The sequence below is a fragment of the Chrysemys picta genome, chromosome 2 (assembly GCF_011386835.1).
Source record: "Chrysemys picta bellii isolate R12L10 chromosome 2, ASM1138683v2, whole genome shotgun sequence".
In the NCBI taxonomy this organism is placed as follows: domain Eukaryota; kingdom Metazoa; phylum Chordata; order Testudines; family Emydidae; genus Chrysemys; species Chrysemys picta.
In genome coordinates, this window is record NC_088792.1 from 41705505 (window position 1) to 41726022 (window position 20518).

Genomic DNA, 20518 nt, shown 5'->3' on the forward strand with positions numbered 1-20518 from the left:
ACTGGTCCCAGTACAGACCCCTAGGAGACACCACTATTTACCTCTTTCCATTCTGAAAAGTGACAATTTATTCCTACGCTTTGTTTCACATCTTTTAACCAGTTACTGATCCGTGAGAGGATCTTCCCTTTTATCCCATGACAGCTTACTTTGCTTAAGAGCCTTTGGTAAGGGACCTTGTCAAAGGCTTTCTAAAAATATAAGTATACTATTTCCACTGTATCCATCCTGTCCTCGTCCTTGTTGACCCCCTCAAAGAATTCTAGTAGATTGGTGAGGCATGATTTCCCTTTACAAAGACCATGTTGACTCTTTCCCAACAAATCATGTTCCTCTATGTATCTGACAATTTTGTTCTTTACTATAATTTCAACCATTTTGCCTGGTATTGAAGTCAGGCTTACCGGCCTGTAATTACTGGGATCACCTTTGGAGCCCTTCTTAAAAATTCGTGTCACATTAACTTTCCTCCAGTTATCAGGTACAGAAGCTGATTTAAATGATAGGTTACATACTACAATTTCTGCAATTTCACATTTGAGTTCCCTCAGAACTCTTGGGTGAATACCATCTGGTCCTGGTCACTTATTACTGTTTAATTTATCAATTTGTTTCAAAACATCTGTGACACCCTGGCACCCCAGCATTCACCACTGTCCCGTAATTAGGATATGTTTTGTACAAAGTATGCCTTGTGAGGTGTCATTCTAAAAGTCTTGATCTGCTAGACATTAATATCTCATTGGATTGTATGTGCTATCATCGTATGTGAAATTATGAAGTGTGGCTATGTATGTGTTACTGAAACATGTTCTGAGGTTGAAAACACCCACAAGCAGCCTTTCAGGGACAACAGTAAAAAGGCCAAACAATGTTAATGGCTCATTGAGGAAATGCATACAAGCACAATGATTACCCTAGGAACTGTTTACAATAGAAACCTCTCAGAGATAGCACTACATAAACGGGAACTGTTTGACCCAGGTCACAGAAAAAAAGCTTTCGAGCAAGTGGGAAGAAGATTAAAAAAAGAGGGTACCTCACTCTCCCTACAAAAACACAGCTAGAAACACCTGAGGAAAAAAGACTGAACAAGGGGGAAGTGATGGTCTTTGGGGGGGGGAGGGATAACTCAGTGGTTTGAGCATTGGCCTGCTAAACCCAGGGTTGTGAGTTCAATCCTTGAGGGGGCCACGTGGGGATCTGGGGCAAAATCAGTACTTGGTCCTGGTAGTGAAGGCAGGGGGCTGGACTCAATGACCTTTCAAGGTCCCTTCCAGTTCTAGGAGATGGGATATCTCCATTAATTATTATTATGGTCCCAGGCTAAGGGACTGCTAACCTGTGTATGAAAAGCTGGGAAAGCCAAGCTGCAAAGCCAAGGGAGCTTGTGCCTTTGGAATCTGCCAGCCTGTATATCACTCAGGGTGAGAATGTGCTAATTCATATTCTACCTATCTAGTGTGTTAAACTCAATTTGCGGTTTTGTTTATTTACTAGATAATCTGCTTTGATCTGTTTGCTATCACTTATAATCACTTAAAATCTATGTTTTGTAGTTAATAAACTTATTTTATGTTTTAATCCAAACCAGTGTGCATTTGACTAAGGTGTCTGGGGAAAATCTCTGCTTGGTTACCACAAGTGTGCATTGTTCTCTTCACATTGAGGGAGAGGCAGACCAGGTATTAAACCCAGATTTGACCAAGGCAGGATGGTACTGCTCTGGGGTCCAAGGCTGGGAGGCTGGTGGTTAGAGAGTCTGTGTGTAACTGCAGCTGGATGTATCCCTACCCGTATGAATGTTGTGACAGTGCAAGCTAGGAGGGCTTTGCAACTTGTCACAGCAGTACAGTCTAGAGGGAGTCCAGGCTGGTGGGTCAGAGAGCTCAGTGGTACCCCAGTTCCAGGTGGCACCCCGGCAGGAGGAAACCATCACAACCTCATTTAATGACACCGTAGGGCCTTCAGAGCTGTGCAAGTCCCACAAAGACATTGATGTTGGCTGCAGGCTGACTTCTAGGAAAATTATTATTGCTGTGCAGTTGGGCAATGCAAAATCTTTCAGTGGAACAATGATTAAGTGTACATCTGTACAGCAGATGACTCATGAATAACCAAAACTGCATAGGTCTGCTCAATTCAGAAAAGAGAGAATAAAGACAAAAGGAGACACAAGGAACTGAAAGGTTTTGCTTAAATGAGGGAGCAATTTTTTCCCCAGTGGTCTGAAAATCATCAATGTGCATAAATTAACAATTTGCTAGGGTAAGAACAAGTTTTGTCAAAAGCAGTTATCGTAGATTGCCTCCTAAAAGACAATATAATTTTAAAAGGAGTGAAACCAATAAGTCAAATGATCTTTTTTATATATATATATATATATATATATATATATATATATATATATATATATATATATATATATATATATATATATATATATAGTACTTACTTTCTGGCAGCCTGGGACAATGACCTCAACTTCCTCAGATTCTTCTGCCAAAGGTTTCATTTTGCAGATGTAACCAAGTTTCTTTTCACAAACATCATCTGCCCAATAGCCATCCTGAACATGGCAAAGAAAGGAAAGGAAAGTCAGTGACGAAGGATTATGTCTTTAGAACATTCCTTATTCTTTTTTTCTAAGGTTTTCCGTAAAAAGGTTCAGAGGAAATAAGAACCAGACTGAACATTCACCAGTCTCCAGGCAGCACCCAGACCACCTTTAAGCTTTGGTTTGGGTCATTTCAATTCCCTCCCCACATGACTACAGATCTCTTTTTCCTTACCATGGCCCATCAATAAAGGTCCTCCCTTTAACTTTGAAATTCCATTGGAGGCTCTGCTGTCTGTCCAAAAGTTCATTAGCTTATTAGTGCTGGGTGCATATCCTCAGAGTGCACAGAGTTTAAATGGCATTTATGAAGGCTTCAGTGACTGCTGAACAAGTCAACATTCTATTCTATTCTATTATCATAGTGCAGTATCTGAGCACGCTGCAGAAGTGCATTACATGACGTGACTAGTTTCAACTATGGCATGTATGATTCTCTTTCTCTCCTTTTATCTCCTTGAAGAAAAAATGTGAAATATTTTCAAAAAATATTTCTTTAATTTCTGCTCTGCATATTTATTACCAAAGATAAGACAAATAAGTGTGCCTTGCACACAGAGCAGAATGTGGTAAGATCCGAAGCGGTTCTTAGTTCCTGAGGGAGTTTTTCCTGGGCTGGCCTATGACTGAAATACACCATGCTATCCTACAGCATGACATGTTCCTGACAATAAGAACACTCATCCGAAAGAGATATGGGAGCTTCTGCAAGGACAAATTAGGATCTAGTAGAACGTCCCCAATGTACACACACATTATGTTTTTCCGGATTTATGGGACCTACTGGCCTTGGTCTTGTAGATATTTTTTTAGTGAATATAATAAAGGCAAACTAACCCTATGGGCTGCACCAGCCAAGAAAAGGGGTGTGTGGCAGTTGCAAAACCTCACAATGGGTCAAACTGAGTTTTTGAGAAAATATCTTAGTTTTTTTCTTTAAAAACTGCAAAGCAAAGATAGGGAAAACAAAGTAAAGTGAGAATATAAGAGATTTAATAGGAATATAGTAGTCCTCGTTCCACTGTACCCATGATGAGGGGCTGTAAACTGAGCACAAACCATGTGGTGCCTTTCCTGATTAGGAGGCTCCAGCTACATGGGCTTCCAAAGTTGTAATTTATTTTTCAGAAAAGCACAATAAATGTGCAAGATATTTTACAGACAAGTAGAAAATCCCTGCACCAAGAGACTTACCACCAAGAAGATCCCACATTTTGTGAGTGGATGCTCAGTGCTCTTTAATCGACTTCCCTAGAGCAGACAAAGCCTTAGCCTAATGGATCACCCCTTATGTTAAACCTTACTTGTACCTGTGCATAGCCTCCATACTCACACTTTCAGGATCAGGGCCTGAGAGCTGTATTTTTACAAAACCTAAATCTCCAGACGTGATTACTTCAGATGTCATTGGCTTCAGACTAGTACCCTTGCTCTTGGGCAATGAATCAAACTACAATAGTCACTTAGGCCGGCTATATGTACACTGCAGCAGGCAGCGTGTTTCCCAGCTGGGGCAGATAGACACACAGTAGCTTACTAAAAATGGCAGTGTAGATGGGGGTAGCATAGCAGCAGCTCAGGCTAGCTACACAAGCACGTACCCAGGGGATCCAGGCAGGTTTGTACTCAGGCAGCTAGCCTGAGTTAACGCCCAGGCTACCACCAGCTACACTGCTATTTTTTAGTCCCTAGCTGGAGAAAAGCTTGCATGTGTCTATCTACCCAAGCTGGTAGATACCTGCTGCAGTGTAGATGTACCCTTTGAAAGAAAACAAGCTAGTAGTAAATATAATTGCATTATTGTACCTCTCCCTTCATACTGACACAATCTTCTTTCCTGTTGTTTGCATGGGATGGTTCTTCATGTAGCCACTTGGTGTAAATCACAGGAGTCCCATCACTCCATTCAAAATACATCTGAATCTTGAGGTCATTCAAACCAATCCACAACTCATCCGTAGGCTCTAAAAACATAAGAAGCAGTTATAATAAGAATAATAATTAATGGAGATATCCTATCTCCTAGAACTGGAAGAGACCTTGAAAGGTCATTGAGTCCAGCCCCCTGCCTTCACTAGCAGGACCAAGTACTGATTTTTGCCCCAGATCCCTAAGTGGCCCCCTCAAGGATTAAACTCACAACCCTGGGTTTAGCAGGCCAATGCTCAAACCACTGAGCTATCCCTCCCCCCCATACTATTATATATTTTAATAGCATTATTAAATTTCATGTCCATCCCTGACTGAGTAATGAAGGTGGATCTGCCTTCTTGGACTTTAAGACCTTACATTAACATCATTGTCAGAACTGCAGAATTGATCATGGCTATGTTATAAATATGTATGCAGGTAAAATACTGCCCTGTAGCAATACTCACTGTACCCAAGCTGAGACACTGTAAAGCTGTATTCTTCAATATTGTGGATACTCGCCAGATCTCCACCCACTTTTCTACAGGAAGATAAAGCATCTTTCCATATTTTGGGTGCTCTGTAAATCATATAACAGTGGCCTGAATAGGGGATCCATCCACTGGGGCATTTAATAGGCCTAAAGTCACCTAAAGGAAAAAAAATGTTTAAAACAATTATTCAGAAGAGCAATCGAAAGAGGTGGGAATGAAGGGTTCCAGCTACATAGGCAGATCATGACCCATCCTGCCAGAGTAGGACAGAATACATCCACACTGCAATAAAAGACCCACAGTACAGCCACGACAGGCCTGGGCTAGCTGACTCTGCCTTGCTGTGTTTGGGCTACAGGGCTAAAAACTGCAGTGTAGAAGCTGTGTTTGGGAGGAGCCCAGGCTCTGAAACCCTGTGAGACGGGTGGGGTGTCTCAGAACCTGGGCTCCAACCTGAGCCCAAGCATCTACACTATTTTTAGTCCCGCAGCGCAGGCCCCACAAGCCCAAGTCAATTGACCTGGGTTCGAAGACTTGGTGCAGCACTTTTTTTTATAGCTGTGTAGATGTATCCAATGGATCTCAGAGGCCAGGTGCAGGATGCACTCCGGATCACTCCTGATGCAGCACATGGTCCCTCTAATATATTCTGCAGACTTCAGCATGCATGCAAGGAACTCAGGTCCTGATTAGTTTCCCCCAGAGCAGGATCCTTTCCCTCTGAGGGCCTTGTGTTCCTGGAACTTTTTCAAAGTGGCCTTAGTGAAGCAACATTTAGACACCTATAGAGAACTGACATCATGGAATTCTTCCACATGTGTTTACAACTGATCAACAGGCCTAACAATTTGGTTTTGACAATCGAGACAGAAGGTTATGTGCACTGTATAAAGATGCATTCCTTTTTATCTTTTGCTCATTGCAGGACATTCTATAGACTTTGAATAAATAGCTTTTATTTGTATTGACCAGCCTACCTGAGGGAATAATAAAGGACTCCAAAGAGGAATTTCCTTTTTTACAGATGTATCCAAGTTTCTGATCACACTGCTGGTTTTCCCATTTACCATTTCCAGACTGTAGCAGTCCACAGATCTTTTCAGACTCAAGAGAGGGACTTCCTTTGAGAAACAAACACAAAAAGCAGAGAATCTCTATTAACACTGTACATCTTCATCTCACCAACCAAAGGAACAATCTGTTGGGGGTCTTCTTGCACTTACAAATTCATTGACATATTATTTGCTAATAATCATCACTTTAAGGACAGAAGATTAGGAGACAATTACTTAGCTGACCAACAACACTGATGCTATAAAGTTGTTGTCCATTAGTCCAAATAGCCTGACTACAATTGGATATTCATATATAGTTCCACATTTAACCCACTGGCGAGTGTGTGTTACAGTCTCCCTTTGAGCCCCATCTCCAGGGAACATGAGTCTGTTACAACCCTACATAGCAAGCTTTAGCTCAAGCTGCAGCAACCCATGCTTTTAGCTCTGGAGGTCCCTGATTCAATTCCAATGTGTCAATCATGGTGTTCATCACACTTGCTCTCTCTAACCTTTAGAATCCCAGGGAAACAGTGTTCAGGAGGAAACTCAGCAATATTGTATTTATGAAGAAAGTTGGATTAATCTTGATAATATAAAAGATAAACCAAAATATATATTTCCACAAGTCAGAGGCAATATGTTGATTTGAAAATTTTCAACCTCAGTATTTACTGAGCATCTATAGCTTATGAACCTTATCCCACTTTGGCCATAAATGGGAGGAGACATGCTGAGGAAATATACTAGAGCCTAAGGCAAAAGATAAATATCTGAGAAATGGCAACCCTGATTTGGGGGATCTATTTATGTAGAACTTGTGAATTCTGATTGATTTTATGAGCCATATGTATAATGCTAACCTGCAATGTGTAGCAAACCAGCCAGGGGCTGGCAAGGACTGTGTCATTTATCACACACCCTGTCTGCAAGAAGCTACAGAATAAACAAAAGAAGACACTAACATTTTAGTGACTCTGTTCTGGCAGGCCAGTGGGTATGCTAACAGAGGTACCTGACCAGGCATAATCCAGTTATTCCAAGAGGTCTACAGGAAGAAGGGTTTGGAGCGGTGGGATTTCCCCAGAAGGGGAACACAGACTGAAGTCTTGAAACAGCCCTTTAAAAACAGTTAGGGACTCCTTAGAAAACAGTGACCCAAATCCCAAAGAACGCTCAAGAGTGATGAGGAAACTGAGGGAGGAAATGGCATTTAAGTGCATCTTATTTTGCATGATTCTGTATTTCTTTTGAGCTGCCTAAAGTAACAGCTAATTGTTTTGGAAACCCTGGGTCAGTTTGCATCAAATATCATCCCTGAAGAGGTAAATGGTAAACCAGAGGGCCCACAAGGCTGGGGCTCTGGGAAGGGTGGGCTTACTCTCATACAGTATTCCTATCAGTTCTTATACATACTCCTAATCATACTATGAGTTATACATTCATGTGTTGACAGATGAATGTATTTTAATATATGGACAATCACATAGTAAAAATAAAGGTGTTTTCAACCATTTCATACGTTATTTCCTATAACAACTAATTTTTGAGGTTGGGGGGAAGATGAGTGAAAAAGATCAGTGATGTTTCAAAACAGATGTGGCAACAGCATTATGAGTATAATATTTGGTGGTGGTGTTTTACCTTGTTTGTCATTTACTTATGGACTTTACAATAAATGAATGTTTGATTCGTTAGTAGTTTACATGCTTTATGAAAATGATTATGATGGCACAGATACAGGATTATAAATCTAGCTGGGAAAAAATGTAGCAGGGGCCTATGAAGACCTTCGTGCAAATGTTATAGTTTTTAAAAATGAGAAAAAATGAAAATCTACAATGCATGGTATGTAATGTTTCTAAACAGAAAGTATTTCAATGTTTTTAATGAGTTTTCCATCTGAATTGAATAGTATGTAAGAAAATCGCTACTGGAAAATCACGTGTGTGAAGATGATGCAAATGTCTTTAGACTTTAAATGCTTTCCTGGTTTGGGAATCTTCTCTTTCATTTTGCACTACAAAGTAAGGACAAATTCCTCTCACAAGCACTCCAGTATTCTACTTTTTTTTAATAGTCCCATTGACATCAATGGGAATTCTGTGAATGTGGAGAGAGCAGAATATAGGAGCTTAGACCCACCATGCATATATAAGAGCAGAATTTTGCCCATAAACAGACCATCATTAAACAGATGTGCACCTACCTGGAGCCCAGTTTAAATATCTGAATGGACTGCCACCAATCCATTGCCATCCACCATTGGAATTCAACCTGTTAAGTCCAATCCAGAGTTCAGAATTCCCTCTGCCAGTTAGCGCTAAGTAACAAAAAGAAATAAAATGACAATTTATTAAACAGAATTGATTTTGTAGTGACTGTACAAAGCTTTAATTAAAACTAATAGTTTGAAAACTACATGTCTTGGACAAAATCAGGTATGTAGAGTCATCCATCATGCAGAGATGCTGCAACACCTTGTTATTGGTAAGGGGGAAGTACATTTTTGGAGCATATTAATATACATTTGGTTGGAAAAATGACACTTAGTTCCCTCCCATCTTCCTAAAAATGGCCCTGAGTCAGGTGTATATAAAATGTGTAAGCTCCAGAGATCAACTTGTTATTTAGCTTTACCTGTCAGATAAGTTTGCTCATGTAGCTCTGTAATACTTAATAATTCCGCATTCTGCTGCTGGCAGCTTTTCCTTGCTTGGTGCCACGTTAGGGCTGAGTTGGAGTTTATCTGGTAGTGGGTGCCTGTGAAAGGGTTTGTAGTCCAAAAGTCTTTGTCAATGTTGTCTGTAAAGAGACGATTGGCACAGTATTTGTTAATTGAAAATATAATCAATCATACCTGCCAAGATTTGAAATCATGCCCCCAGTATATTCTAGTTAACATAAAGTAGCAATTTGCATATATTTAGATTGCTTTGCACACACTGATTGCTCCACTTACACACCCTCCATTCATTCAGTACTTACTTTTCAACACCTACCCAAATATATATACATATATATATATATATATATATATATATATATATATATATATATATATATAACCTGTCATCCTGCACATCCACCATTCCCTCACTCCATGGAACCTCTCCTAAGACCTGCCAAATTTCCAACATTATGGGATTTCCCTGTAGACTAGGTTTTCAGACCCCTTCTACTGATCTGTGACGAAATCTCCATCTGATGGGTGGCTTTTCCTTTGCATACTGGGGAAGGGAAGCTAATCCGAGATGTTACACACCCCGATGGAAAGTTTGATCTCTCAGCCTGTACAGCAGGAAGAACTCCCACCCTTGCCTCACAGATGTGAATAGCTGCTCTCAATGGAGAACCATCTCCCCACCCCTTAGGCCAGCAAAGGGGATAAAGATGCTGATACTGCCTCACATCCCTCTAGAAAATTCTATGCCTGGCTAGAAACGTCCAAGTTGGGGGTAAGGCCCCTGGAATTACCAGCCTTCTGAGGTAGGCAGCTGCTGCCACTATGTGCCCTTGCTCCTACATTTGTTGCCCCACCCATTATCTCATTTATCCCTGACCCCATTTGCTGCCCCATCACCCAGTGTGCTATCCTGATTCCCCATGTTTCCCCCTTGCCTAGTGTGCTGATCTCCACCTCACCCCCACAGCTACCCCAGGCCCTGGCTTCCCCCTTAACATGCGTGTCCTCTAGTTCCTCCCACTGGCTCCTGGGAATGCCTGGCTGCTCTCCCCTCCCCCATCACCAGCCTTTGGAAGTCCAGTAAAAGGGGCCACTGCCTCCCCAATACCACACAGAGTCTCTGAGCCTCCTGGGCAGGGACTGCAAGTGATAGTGGGTTAAGCATGTGCTTAAACTGCTTGCCTAAATCAGGGCCCTTGTTTTAAATGTGAAGAACTTACCTTTCAGTGGACAATATCCAAATAGAGAGTCTTCATCGAAGTCTGTAGATGTTGCACACCAGGGGAAGCCCTGTTCATTACCAGCCTTTCTATCCTTTGTACATTCAGCGTACCACGTACTATTGAACTTGAAAGGGAATACACAGGGTGCCCCAAAGGCATTTCCTAGCAGTGTAAACATATCTAAGGAGACAAATGGATAGAGATAGCAATAATTGGGTACCAGTGTCCACAAAAATGTTTGATCATAAACCACATGCCATGCAAATAACTTAGTTAAGCAGGAGTTGATGCTGACATTACATATAATTAATTTCACAGTAAAAATCCTTACATTAAGACCATTATCATAATCAAAGCTGAGAGAGCCAGGAAATTCTAAGTGAAGGTTACATTTTAAAGTAGAGATATACAGAGTTAAGCTCATCCAAACAACCTGAGCCTGGCCTTCATAGTCATTTCAACCTACCATATTTCTTTGTAACTCTGTCTGGGCCAGATTTTCAAAAATGTTCAGACCTGTTATATATTTAATACCTGCTTTGAATTATGTGAGGATTTTTTTTTTCTTTTAGTCAAGGAATATTTGATAGAGCCCTAGAGATCTGTAGCTAAATCTTACATTTGGAATAGTTACTTCACTGACTGCTTCCCTTTTGCTCTAGGTATCATAATTTGTGTCTGGCTTCTACCAGCAGCAAATTATGACAACCCCTCTGTCAGCTCAGCAGCAATGGCTGTTGGTCAGTTGTGGGGAGGAGCCAAAGCTCTGTCCATTCCTACTTACACACCCTTCCCCTTCCCCTTGCCCTCTTGCTATGGGAGGGGAATAAACAGGCAGGCAGTCCCCTTTCATTCCGTTGTGACTGGAGCCAAGACCCGGGTCGCCCAAGGAGGGACACGATAGGGGTGTTTTTTATTCCCCCTTACTCCTATAGTTACAATCTAGCTGTTCAATAAAGATAATTCTTGTCATTATTTCTGCTTGTTCTCATGCGGTTGCTACAGGGGAAGTGTTTCCGAAGTTTTGAGCTTAGTTTAAGTGCAACCTCATTCCGAATCACCTGACTTCTAATGTTTGCTCATTGGTAATTACAACGTTAATGGAATGATTTTTACTGTTAAATTAATAACATGAACTCTGAACTTTAACTCCCAGCCCATGAAAGCGTGGGAGCAGAAGGAACAACTGGAGCAGCCAAGAACATGCTCAGGCACTCTCTCACTGTTTATAGCAGACTGTCACACCAACTGTAGTAGGTGAAAATTGCCTCTCCAAAGTTAAGACTTCTGGGATAAGCAGAAAAAAACCACTTATTTTTTACTGAATCCATTTTAAAATATGTTTCTTTGTACAGTAAACTTCAGGTCCTTAGGATTTAAGTGGTTTTCTTTTAATTATTATTTTGACAAACATTATTTCACTTCACCTTTAAATTTATTTTCCCCATATAAATGCATACATAGTGAGTGAATTGGGATCATAAACTGAAACGCCTTTTCATATGCTGCTGGACCACCATGCCTGATGTATTCAATTGAACTGAGGAAGAGCTAGGTCTCACATCCAGTTACTAGAATGTAATATTCCATGAGCAACAGTTAAATCAACCCTAGGACATTAAATACAACGTAATTCCAAATTTCTTCCACAAATGCAGGTTGATACCAATATATACACAGATCTTTTGTTTTCATTGTTGTACTAATAGAATCATCATTCCCTGTATACTGATTGACACAATATAGGGGTCTATCATTAATGTACTTAATTTGGCACTTGGAATTGCCTTTGCCAAGTGAACCACAAATTGCCAAAGTCAGTTCTTGAAAGGTCCAATTCTGCTCTCTACCTGTAGTCAGCTCTGCTATTGAGCCAACCGTAGTTCTGTGCATGGAATGATGGTAAGGTGAGGTGCATTGGAAACAAAATTCTCTAATAGCTACGCAAGTAAATTAGTTTAGAATAAAGAGATTAATTTTCAAAATTTTACCTTCATAGCCCTGAGAACACAATTTTTTTGTAGTTCCATAGATCTTCCACCTATTCCACGAGCCCGATCCTTTGGACAGCATGACTTTCCTTCCCTCTCCGTGGGCAGAGTTGAAAAATAAATCTTCCCCTTGGATTGCGAGAAGGGTCTCATTTCTGCATTCCCACTGCTGGAGTTTACTTGTCTTGTTACAAGGATACAGCGTGATCACAGCCTGGTCTTTCACTGAAGGCACTCCCAAGCATAACTTCAATGCCATACTCAGAATCTGGTGGTCAGAGACCCACCTGAATTTTTGTGACTCATCGTCCTGGTTGCAAGTGGCAATTATGACTGAGTTCGAGCTTTGAGCTTTTACACAGAGCTTATGGTCTTCATTGTGTATTAAAAATATTCCACTACCTGTAAAACAAAATGAGAAAAAATATATGGCGAAGGCTGTAATAGGAGGTAAGCTGGTCACTTATTGGACATTTGAGCCCCTTGCAGTGAAAGATGCTGTTGTGATGCTGGCAAAGCAGGTGCCAGGTTATGCCAAGGTCCGCAGTTCTCACTTTGATACTGACAAATACATTGCTAGAATTATGCTGCCTCCCTTGTGTGTATTATTAAAATAAATGTAGTATTAGAAAAATGTGCTGTTTAGATTTTATTCAATGCTTGTAAGATGCTGCATGCATTGATCTCACTTAGTATATCTGTATCCCATATTGTGAAGTTATATTTGTGCATTTGCATTGCAAGCCTTTATAGCTGTGTCAGTCACCAGACAGGAGAGAGAGACATTAATTAGTGTGAAATTAATGCTGGCCTACAACAAAAAAGGTGTTATGTCCTGCCTATCAGAGAATGCCCATCAAAACCAGACAAACTATTGTGGAATGTCAGAGAACAAAAGACTTTGTTGGTTGCTCTCCTGTTGTCCCTCTCCCCCGCCCCAGCACCTCAGGAAAAGGAAAAGTGAGAGTGAATTCCTCCCATCAGCTGAATTGGCAGCTCAGAGTGGAATGAGAATAAAAATCCCTGATATGGAGAAATTGTATCTCTATGCTGCATGGACTCTCAAGGGCAAGCAAGAGATCCCCAGTGTTTATCCTGGGTTAGCCCTATAGAACATATAGCGCTTGATTATTATAGAAGCTTTTATTACCTTTTGAAACTTAAGACCCTATCTCATTTGGGTGTATGTTACTTGCTTTAACCTTGTAAATAACTCTCTTATTTCCTTCTCATAGTTAATGACTCTTTAGTTAGGTTATTATAGGACTGGCTGCAAGTGTTGGCTTTGGTGTAAATCTAAGGAACAATTGACCTGGGGTACGTGACTGGTCCTTTGGGACCGGCAGTAATCTGAATATTGTTTTGATTTTTGGTGTAAGGGACCATCTATCACAAAGCCAAGCTTCCCTGGGTGATACATTACCCTCCCCCCCCAACCCTCCCAGCCTTTGACCAAATTCACCAGCACAGTTTCTGAGCCATATCTTGGTCTAAACCCTGATTATATGCCATGAAGGAAATCTGAGGACTCCAGATGCCACCAAAACTGAGTGAAGCTGTTTTAAATTAGGGCTAATAATAGAGCATAAATAAATAATCTCACTCTGCCCCAAAGAGAAAGTTAAAGTAACTAAGGAAAGGACGCAAAAAGAAGCATTTTTATATCCTCACTTCAAAAAAAGTCAGGACAGGAACTTACCTGGCAGTTGAATTGTTGAAGTGACGAGGGAAAGAAAAATCAGGAGCAGGTAGACAGCCATTGCAAATATTTCATTCCCTTCTTCCCTTCACCAAAAATAACAATGAGCTATAATCAGTGCCTCATAAGAAAATCCTTCTCTAATGAGCCAGATTAGCAGGTACTCCTTAGTTTTGAAGAGTTGGTGAATATAGGGAAGTTCTGGGCTCTAAATAAGGAACTATCCTGTCCCATGTGACATTTTGAAATAAATTTATTATAAGAACATTGCGCACGTAAGCTAATTTCTCTAGGGTTGAAAGAGTGTGTTCTTCTACAGAAATTTCAATGACAAACTTAGTGTTTGCAGTTCATTGTGGATTTCTGGGAACATGGTTGTCACACAAGGGTAGTTTTCTGAGTTACTAAGCCAATCAGCATTCCAATGAGAATACAGTAAAAAAGACCAGGAGAGGGAGGAAGAGGAATCAGAGATGAGTCTGTAAATGTGTGACAGTAACTTAAGAGAAAAACCTTTAGTACTGCACTTTTTAGAGAATATGAAATTCAAAGTTGATATGACCTTGGAGTTAGTAGGGACTGAGGATTCCCAACCTTGCGGACCCATAGAAAAGAAGCAAGAGCTGTCTTAATTGACAACTGACCCTTCCATGGCTCCATTGCCCGTGCTCTCACAGGAGCCAGGAGGCTGATGACTACATTAGTAGCAGCCATGGAGGGAACCCACAGGGACAAAATCAGATCTCCAGCTAGAAATTTGGTGGGGTTTCAAGGGATAGCTCTAATAGCCATCCTGGCTATTAGTCAGGATGGGCAGGGATGGTGTCCCTAGCCTGTTTGCCAGATCCTGGGAATGGGGAACAGGGGATGGATCACTTGATGATTACCAGTTCTGTTCATTCCTTCTGGGGCACCTGGCATTGGCCACTGTTGGAAGACAGGATACTGGGCTAAATGGACCTTTGGTCTGACCCAGTATGGCCATTCTTATGTTCTAGAGGGCAGCTAGATCACTGCCCCACAGAAAAACCATAGAGCTCCAATAAAGTGGCATTGCCTGAGGAATCTTCAGGAGTTGGGGGGCTTTAATGTTATGAAAAGATGGTAGGCCCTATATAGGTCAGGCTAAAGGTAGTTTTACATTATTGGGATCTGGGAGCAGGTGCTTGCAATTCAAACTCTTCGGGTGAGAGGCTACAGAGTTCTAAAAGGTGTACATTCCCTTCCTTTGAGCTTTGTCTTTGAACAGTGACCGAGGGACATGACCTGTCCTTGGCTAGCTGAGTTTTTCAGCTAAATACATTTTGATTAAGAATTTTCACTCTAAGGTAAAGTTATGAAGAAAGAAAGAAAGTTTATTTTCCTATTTTTGAAAATTAGAGGCAATTCCCAAACAAAAAATTCCATTAGGAGAGTTAAAGCAATGTCATAGTCACCGACCTCACTTTTTAGAAGAGTGGCTCACTTTTCTAAACACTTGCTCCCTTTAAAAATATATATAGAATAGGTACAGGTCGGGTTACAAGCTATTACTGAGGTTGCCTGACACTTTCCATTATAAGACCCTATTTTCACTTGCTTATAACTTTGCCATTATTTGGTTTGAAAAGTTCTGTGCTGGGTGTCTGTTATTTGCTTGTTTGTTTGAAAGTTTCCACCAAAAGGGTTCAGCCATTTCTTAGAACAAGGTTAGATAAATATATTGTTTAGTCATATTAAAAAAATTCCCGCGACCTACTCCTTGAAAAGCTCAAGTGCCTTCAGGCTTTGAAGAAGGGACTTGAAATGTGTCAGGGGGATGGCCTTTGGGTCAGGGGTGTGCTTTTTTGTTGATCCCACATTTGACCAAATTCATCCAGATTTGACCAAATTATAAGTCTTTGAAAAATCTCAGTTCACACCTGCTCAGTAAAGACTTGGGAGTATTTAACTGCAAAGCTTCAAGAAGATTCTGCCTACAGTAAGCACACTCTATCCTGGGGCTACAGGCACCAAGCAGGCCTTTCCCTGAAATTGCTGTTCCTGGCTACTGCAGCCCGTGGTGGCACTGGGCACCAGAACGGAGAACAGGGAGCCTTTCAGTCCTGTGATCTCAGTGTTCTCTCTCCTGTTCCAGGAAGCCAGGAGGAGCAAGCCACCTGACAAATGCAGAGGAGAGAAGAGCCAGATCATGGAGAGGCAGTGCATTTCTGGTACTTCAAGAACTCTCATTCATAAGCAATAGTGCCAGTCATAAAGAAATGCTCTTTCTGGCAGTGCTGGAATGGTGTTTTGGAGCATTCCGGCATGACTCACGCCCTAGGGAGGGGCCAGGAATACAATGGGACAAGGAGTCAAGGGTGGTGTGTGGGGGGGGAGGAGTTGATAGACAGGGGCTGGAGGCTGGCAGGGGTGGGGGAAGAGAAGCTTGGACTGGAAGCTGGGCGTGGATGGGAATCTGGATGGGCTGGACAAGGTGACTGGGACTGAGAGGAGGGGAGCCTGGGACTGGCTGGGCAGGGAAATGGGGGTGGGCAGGGAACAGGGGACTGGGAGCCAGTGGATGGAAGACACTATGAGTGGCTGGAAAAAATAGTATGTATACATGTAATTAAAGATTGTATCATAATGTATATGCCCAAGGTATCCAAAATAAGGACGGACAAGCAACCTTTATTCTGGCCTTGCATAACTTTGCAATGCTCAGCTTTGCAACTGTAATGTTCCTTTAGCATAACTTTTGTGTGTAATATATATGAAATTTGGGTTATTTTGGAGGCCCCTGATTAAGGCCCTCTTTTTCTAGTACAATCGCTATCTCCCTGGTCAGGTGTTTTTCTGTTTCTTCTGCAAGGGGCAGAGACAGCAGAAGTTGCATCAGAGACAGCTTGATGATGACAGTGGAAGGAAATTGGAGAGTTGTAGGAAAGTAGAACCTCTGCCATCACTCCCATTCTCATGCCTGGCGCACAGGATGTCAAGGGTCCCAGACAGCCCCAATAGAACAGAAGCCAAGGGAGGGGGCTTATAGTAACAGAATGCACATTAATACAGTGGGGCGGATGAGAAACTGAACCTGTTCTGAAGATTGATTAGTTTTTGGAGAAGTAGTTGCTAAAATTAAAAGGCACTAATGACCTAGAGAGAGATGCTAATAACAAATAAATGGAAATATTAGGGATGTGTTTCACCTCAGGGCCTATACTTGATTTCGCCACCACAGGGTTGACAGGGGTCCAGTTTTCGACTGGAATGCCTGGTCGAAAAGGAACCCTGGCGGTTCCAGTCAGCACTGCTGACTGGGTCATTAAAAGTCCAGTTGACGGCACAGGCAGGCTCCCTACCCAGCTCCATGCAACTTCCGGGAAGCTGCCAGCATCTCCCTCTGGCTCCTAGGTGGAGGGACAGCCACAGGAGCTCTGCGCACTGCCCCCAGCGCCAGCTCAGCTGCTCCCATAAGCCAGGAACCGTAGCCAATGGGAGCTGAGGGGGCGGTGCCTGCAGGCGCGGGCAGTGCGGAGAGCCACGTGGTCATGCCTCTGCTTAGGAGCCAGAGGGAGATGCCGGCAGCTTCCTGGAAGCCACCTGAGGTAAGCACCGCCTGGAGCCCGCACCCCCCACCTCCCCCTGCACCTCAACCCTCTGCCCCAGCCCAGAGTCCCCTCCAGCACTCCAAACCCAAGCCCCACCCCATAACCCGCACCCGCAGCTGGAGCCCTCACCCCGCCCCCTCACCCTGCATCCCAACCTCCTGTTCCAGCCTGCTGAAAATGAGTGAGTTAGCAAGAGTGGGGGAGAGCGAGCGACAGAGAGAGGGGGATGGAGTGAGCAGGAGGTGTGGCCTTGGAAAAGCGGCAGGGAGGGGGGAGGGCAAGGGTGTTTGTATTTCTGCAGATAGAAAGTTGGCAACCCTAAGCACAAACCCCAGCAGCACAAGTCTCCAGCAGCTGCAGCACTTCAGGGAGGTAGCAGTTGGCAGAGCCTAAATCTACCTTCCATTGGGTGAGGTGGGGCCCAAAAGCCTGGACCTGGGAAGAGGGTTACTGGATGTAGTGATGATTCAGCATGTTCTTTCAGCAGCATCTGCCTAGGGGACAGGAAATCTTTACATTCACAGTACTCAGATGCACCTCCTTGCCTGGAAATCTGGACACATTTGCAGAAAAAGAGGAAACGAAGATTAAGTCAAATTAGCAAGCAATGTGGCAATGCATTAAACATAGATACAGCTATGTATCATCACCTAACTGATGTTCTGTGGCCTAGAGGAAATGAGTCAGTGATCTCAGACCAGGTTCTAGTGGACAGTTTTCCACATAAAGTCCTTGTGGCACAACTGCTCCTTGCCCTAGTTAAAAGGGGATTAAAGAACTCCTCTGGGCTCAATCAACCCCAACCTGCCGCACCTGCACCACTTCCCACAGCTCCCATTGGCCGGGAACAGTGAACCGTGGCCACTGGGAGGTGTGGGCAACCATGCAAATGTAAACAAACTGTCTGGCGGTCCGCCAGCAGATTACCCTGATGGGCCGCATGTGGCCCATGGGCTGCCCACCGCTGGCCTAGGCTATATTTCTCTAGTTTGTTTAAGAAGTGTTCATGTAAGACAGTATCAAAAGATTTAAAGTCGAGATAAGAACATAAGAACATAAGAAAGGCCGTACTGGGTCAAACCAAAGGTCCATCTAGCCCAGTATCCTGTCTACTGACAGTGGCCAATGCCAGGTGCCCCAGAGGGAGTGAACCTAACAGGCAATGATTAAGTGACCTCTCTCCTGCCATCCAGCTCCACCTTCTGACAGACAGAGGCTAGGGACACCATTCCTTACCCATCCTGGCTAATATCCATTAATGGACTTAACCACCATGAATTTATCCAGTTCTCTTTTAAACTCTGTTATAGTCCTAGCCTTCACAACCTCCTCAGGTAAGGAGTTCCACAAGTTGACTGTGCGCTGCGTGAAGAAGAACTTCCTTTTATTTGTTTTAAACCTGCTGCCTATTAATTTCATTTGATGACCCCTAGTTCTTGTATTATGGGAATAAGTAAATAACTTTTCCTTATCCACTTTCTCCACATCACTCATGATTTTATATCCCTCTATCATATCCCCCCTTAGTCTCCTCTTTTCCAAGCTGAAGAGTCCTAGCCTCTTTAATCTCTCCTCATATGGGACCCATTCCAAACCCTTAATCATTTTAGTTGCCCTTTTCTGAGCCTTTTCTAGTGCCAGTATATCTTTTTTGATATGAGGAGACCACATCTGTACGCAGTATTCGAGATGAGGGCGTACCATCGATTTATATAAGGGCAATAATATATTCTCAGTCTTATTCTCTATCCCCTTTTTAATGATTCTTAACATCCTGTTTGCTTTTTTGACCGCCTCTGCACACTGCATGGACATTTTCAGAGAACTATCCACGATGACTCCAAGATCTTTTTCCTGACTTGTTGTAGCTAAATTAGCCTCCATCATACTGTATGTATAGTTGGGGTTATGTTTTCCAATGTGCATTACTTTACATTTATCCACATTAAATTTCATTTGCCATTTTGTTGCCCAATCACTTAGTTTTGTGAGATCCTTTTGAAGTTCTTCACAGTCTGCTTTGGACTTAACTATCTTTAGCAGTTTAGTATCATCTGCAAACTTTGCCACCTCACTGTTTACCCCTTTTTCCAGATCATTTATGAATAAGTTGAATAGGATCGGTCCGAGGACTGACCCTTGGGGAACACCACTAGTTACCCCTCTCCATTCTGATATACCACATCTACTGCTTCCCCCTAACTACAAGGCATGTTACCTTATCAAAGAAGAATATTAGGTTGGTTTGACATGGTTTCTTTTTGATGAATCCATGTTGACTGTTACTTATCACCTTATTTTCTTCCAGGTGCTTACAAATTGATTGTTTAATTATTTGCTCCACTATCTTTCCAGGTACCAAAGTTAAGATGACTGGTCTATAATTCCCTGGGTTGTCTTTTCTCAATCTGAGACAGTTCCTCAGATTTGTCACCTAAAAAGAATGGCTCAAGTTGAGGAATCTCCCTCACATTTTCACCGGTGAAGACCGATGCAAAAAATTCATTTATTTTCTCTTCAATGGCCTTATCGTCCAAAATTTTTTTTGCTATTAGTTTTTGAGTCTTTGGCTAGCTGTTCTTCAAATTCTTTTGTGGCCTTTCTAATTACATTTTTACACTTCACTTGCCAGAGTTTATGCTCCTGTCCATTTTCCTCAATGGGATTTAAATTCCACATTTAAAAGAATGCCTTCTTGCCTCTCACTGCTTCTTTTACTTTGTGGTTTAGCCACGATGGCATTTTTTTTGTTCCTCTTGCAATGTTTTTTTAATTTTGGGGTATACATTTAAGTTGAGCCTCTATTCTGTTATCTTTAAAAAGCTTCCATGCAGGTTGCAGGGATTTCACTTTTCACACTGTATCTTTTAATTTCTGCTTAACTAACCTCCTCATTTTTGTGTAGTTCCCCTTTCTGAAATTAAATGCTACCATAGTGGGCTGCTATGTTGTTTTCCCCCCTCCACAGGGATGTTAAATTTAATTATATTATGGTCATTATTACCAAGCAGTTCAGCTATATTCACCTCTTAGCTCAAACCCTGTGCTCCACTTAGGACTAAATCAAGAATTGCCTCTCCTCTTGTGGGTTCCAGGAATAGCTGCTCCAAGAAGCAGTCATTTAAGGTTTCAAGAAACTCTGCATCCCATCCTGAGGTGACATATACCAAGTCATTATGGGATAGTTGAAATCCCTCATTATTGTTTTATATTTATAGTGTCTGAGCATTTCACAGTCACTATCACCATCCTGGTCAGGTACTTGGTAAT

The 20518-nt window shown here is 42.2% G+C and overlaps 1 protein-coding gene across 2 annotated transcripts in view; it reads right to left on the minus strand.

The window, feature by feature from the left end:
- LOC101947545 (macrophage mannose receptor 1-like) overlaps nt 1–13868 on the minus strand; it is a 58353-nt gene extending 44485 nt beyond the window's left edge. The window contains exons 1-9 of one of the 2 annotated variants that reach the window (XM_008162793.4): nt 13677–13868; nt 11978–12379; nt 9984–10166; nt 8718–8882; nt 8287–8400; nt 6000–6143; nt 4996–5178; nt 4424–4581; nt 2456–2569 (exon numbers count right to left, since the gene is read on the minus strand). In XM_008162793.4, the coding sequence (XP_008161015.2) occupies nt 2456–2569; nt 4424–4581; nt 4996–5178; nt 6000–6143; nt 8287–8400; nt 8718–8882; nt 9984–10166; nt 11978–12379; nt 13677–13737 (1524 nt within the window). In that variant the 5' untranslated portion in view covers nt 13738–13868. The remainder of the gene's footprint in view (nt 1–2455; nt 2570–4423; nt 4582–4995; nt 5179–5999; nt 6144–8286; nt 8401–8717; nt 8883–9983; nt 10167–11977; nt 12380–13676) is intronic. The other variant, XM_042857456.2, reaches the window with a different exon arrangement.
- Between the last annotated feature and the right edge of the window lie 6650 nt (nt 13869–20518).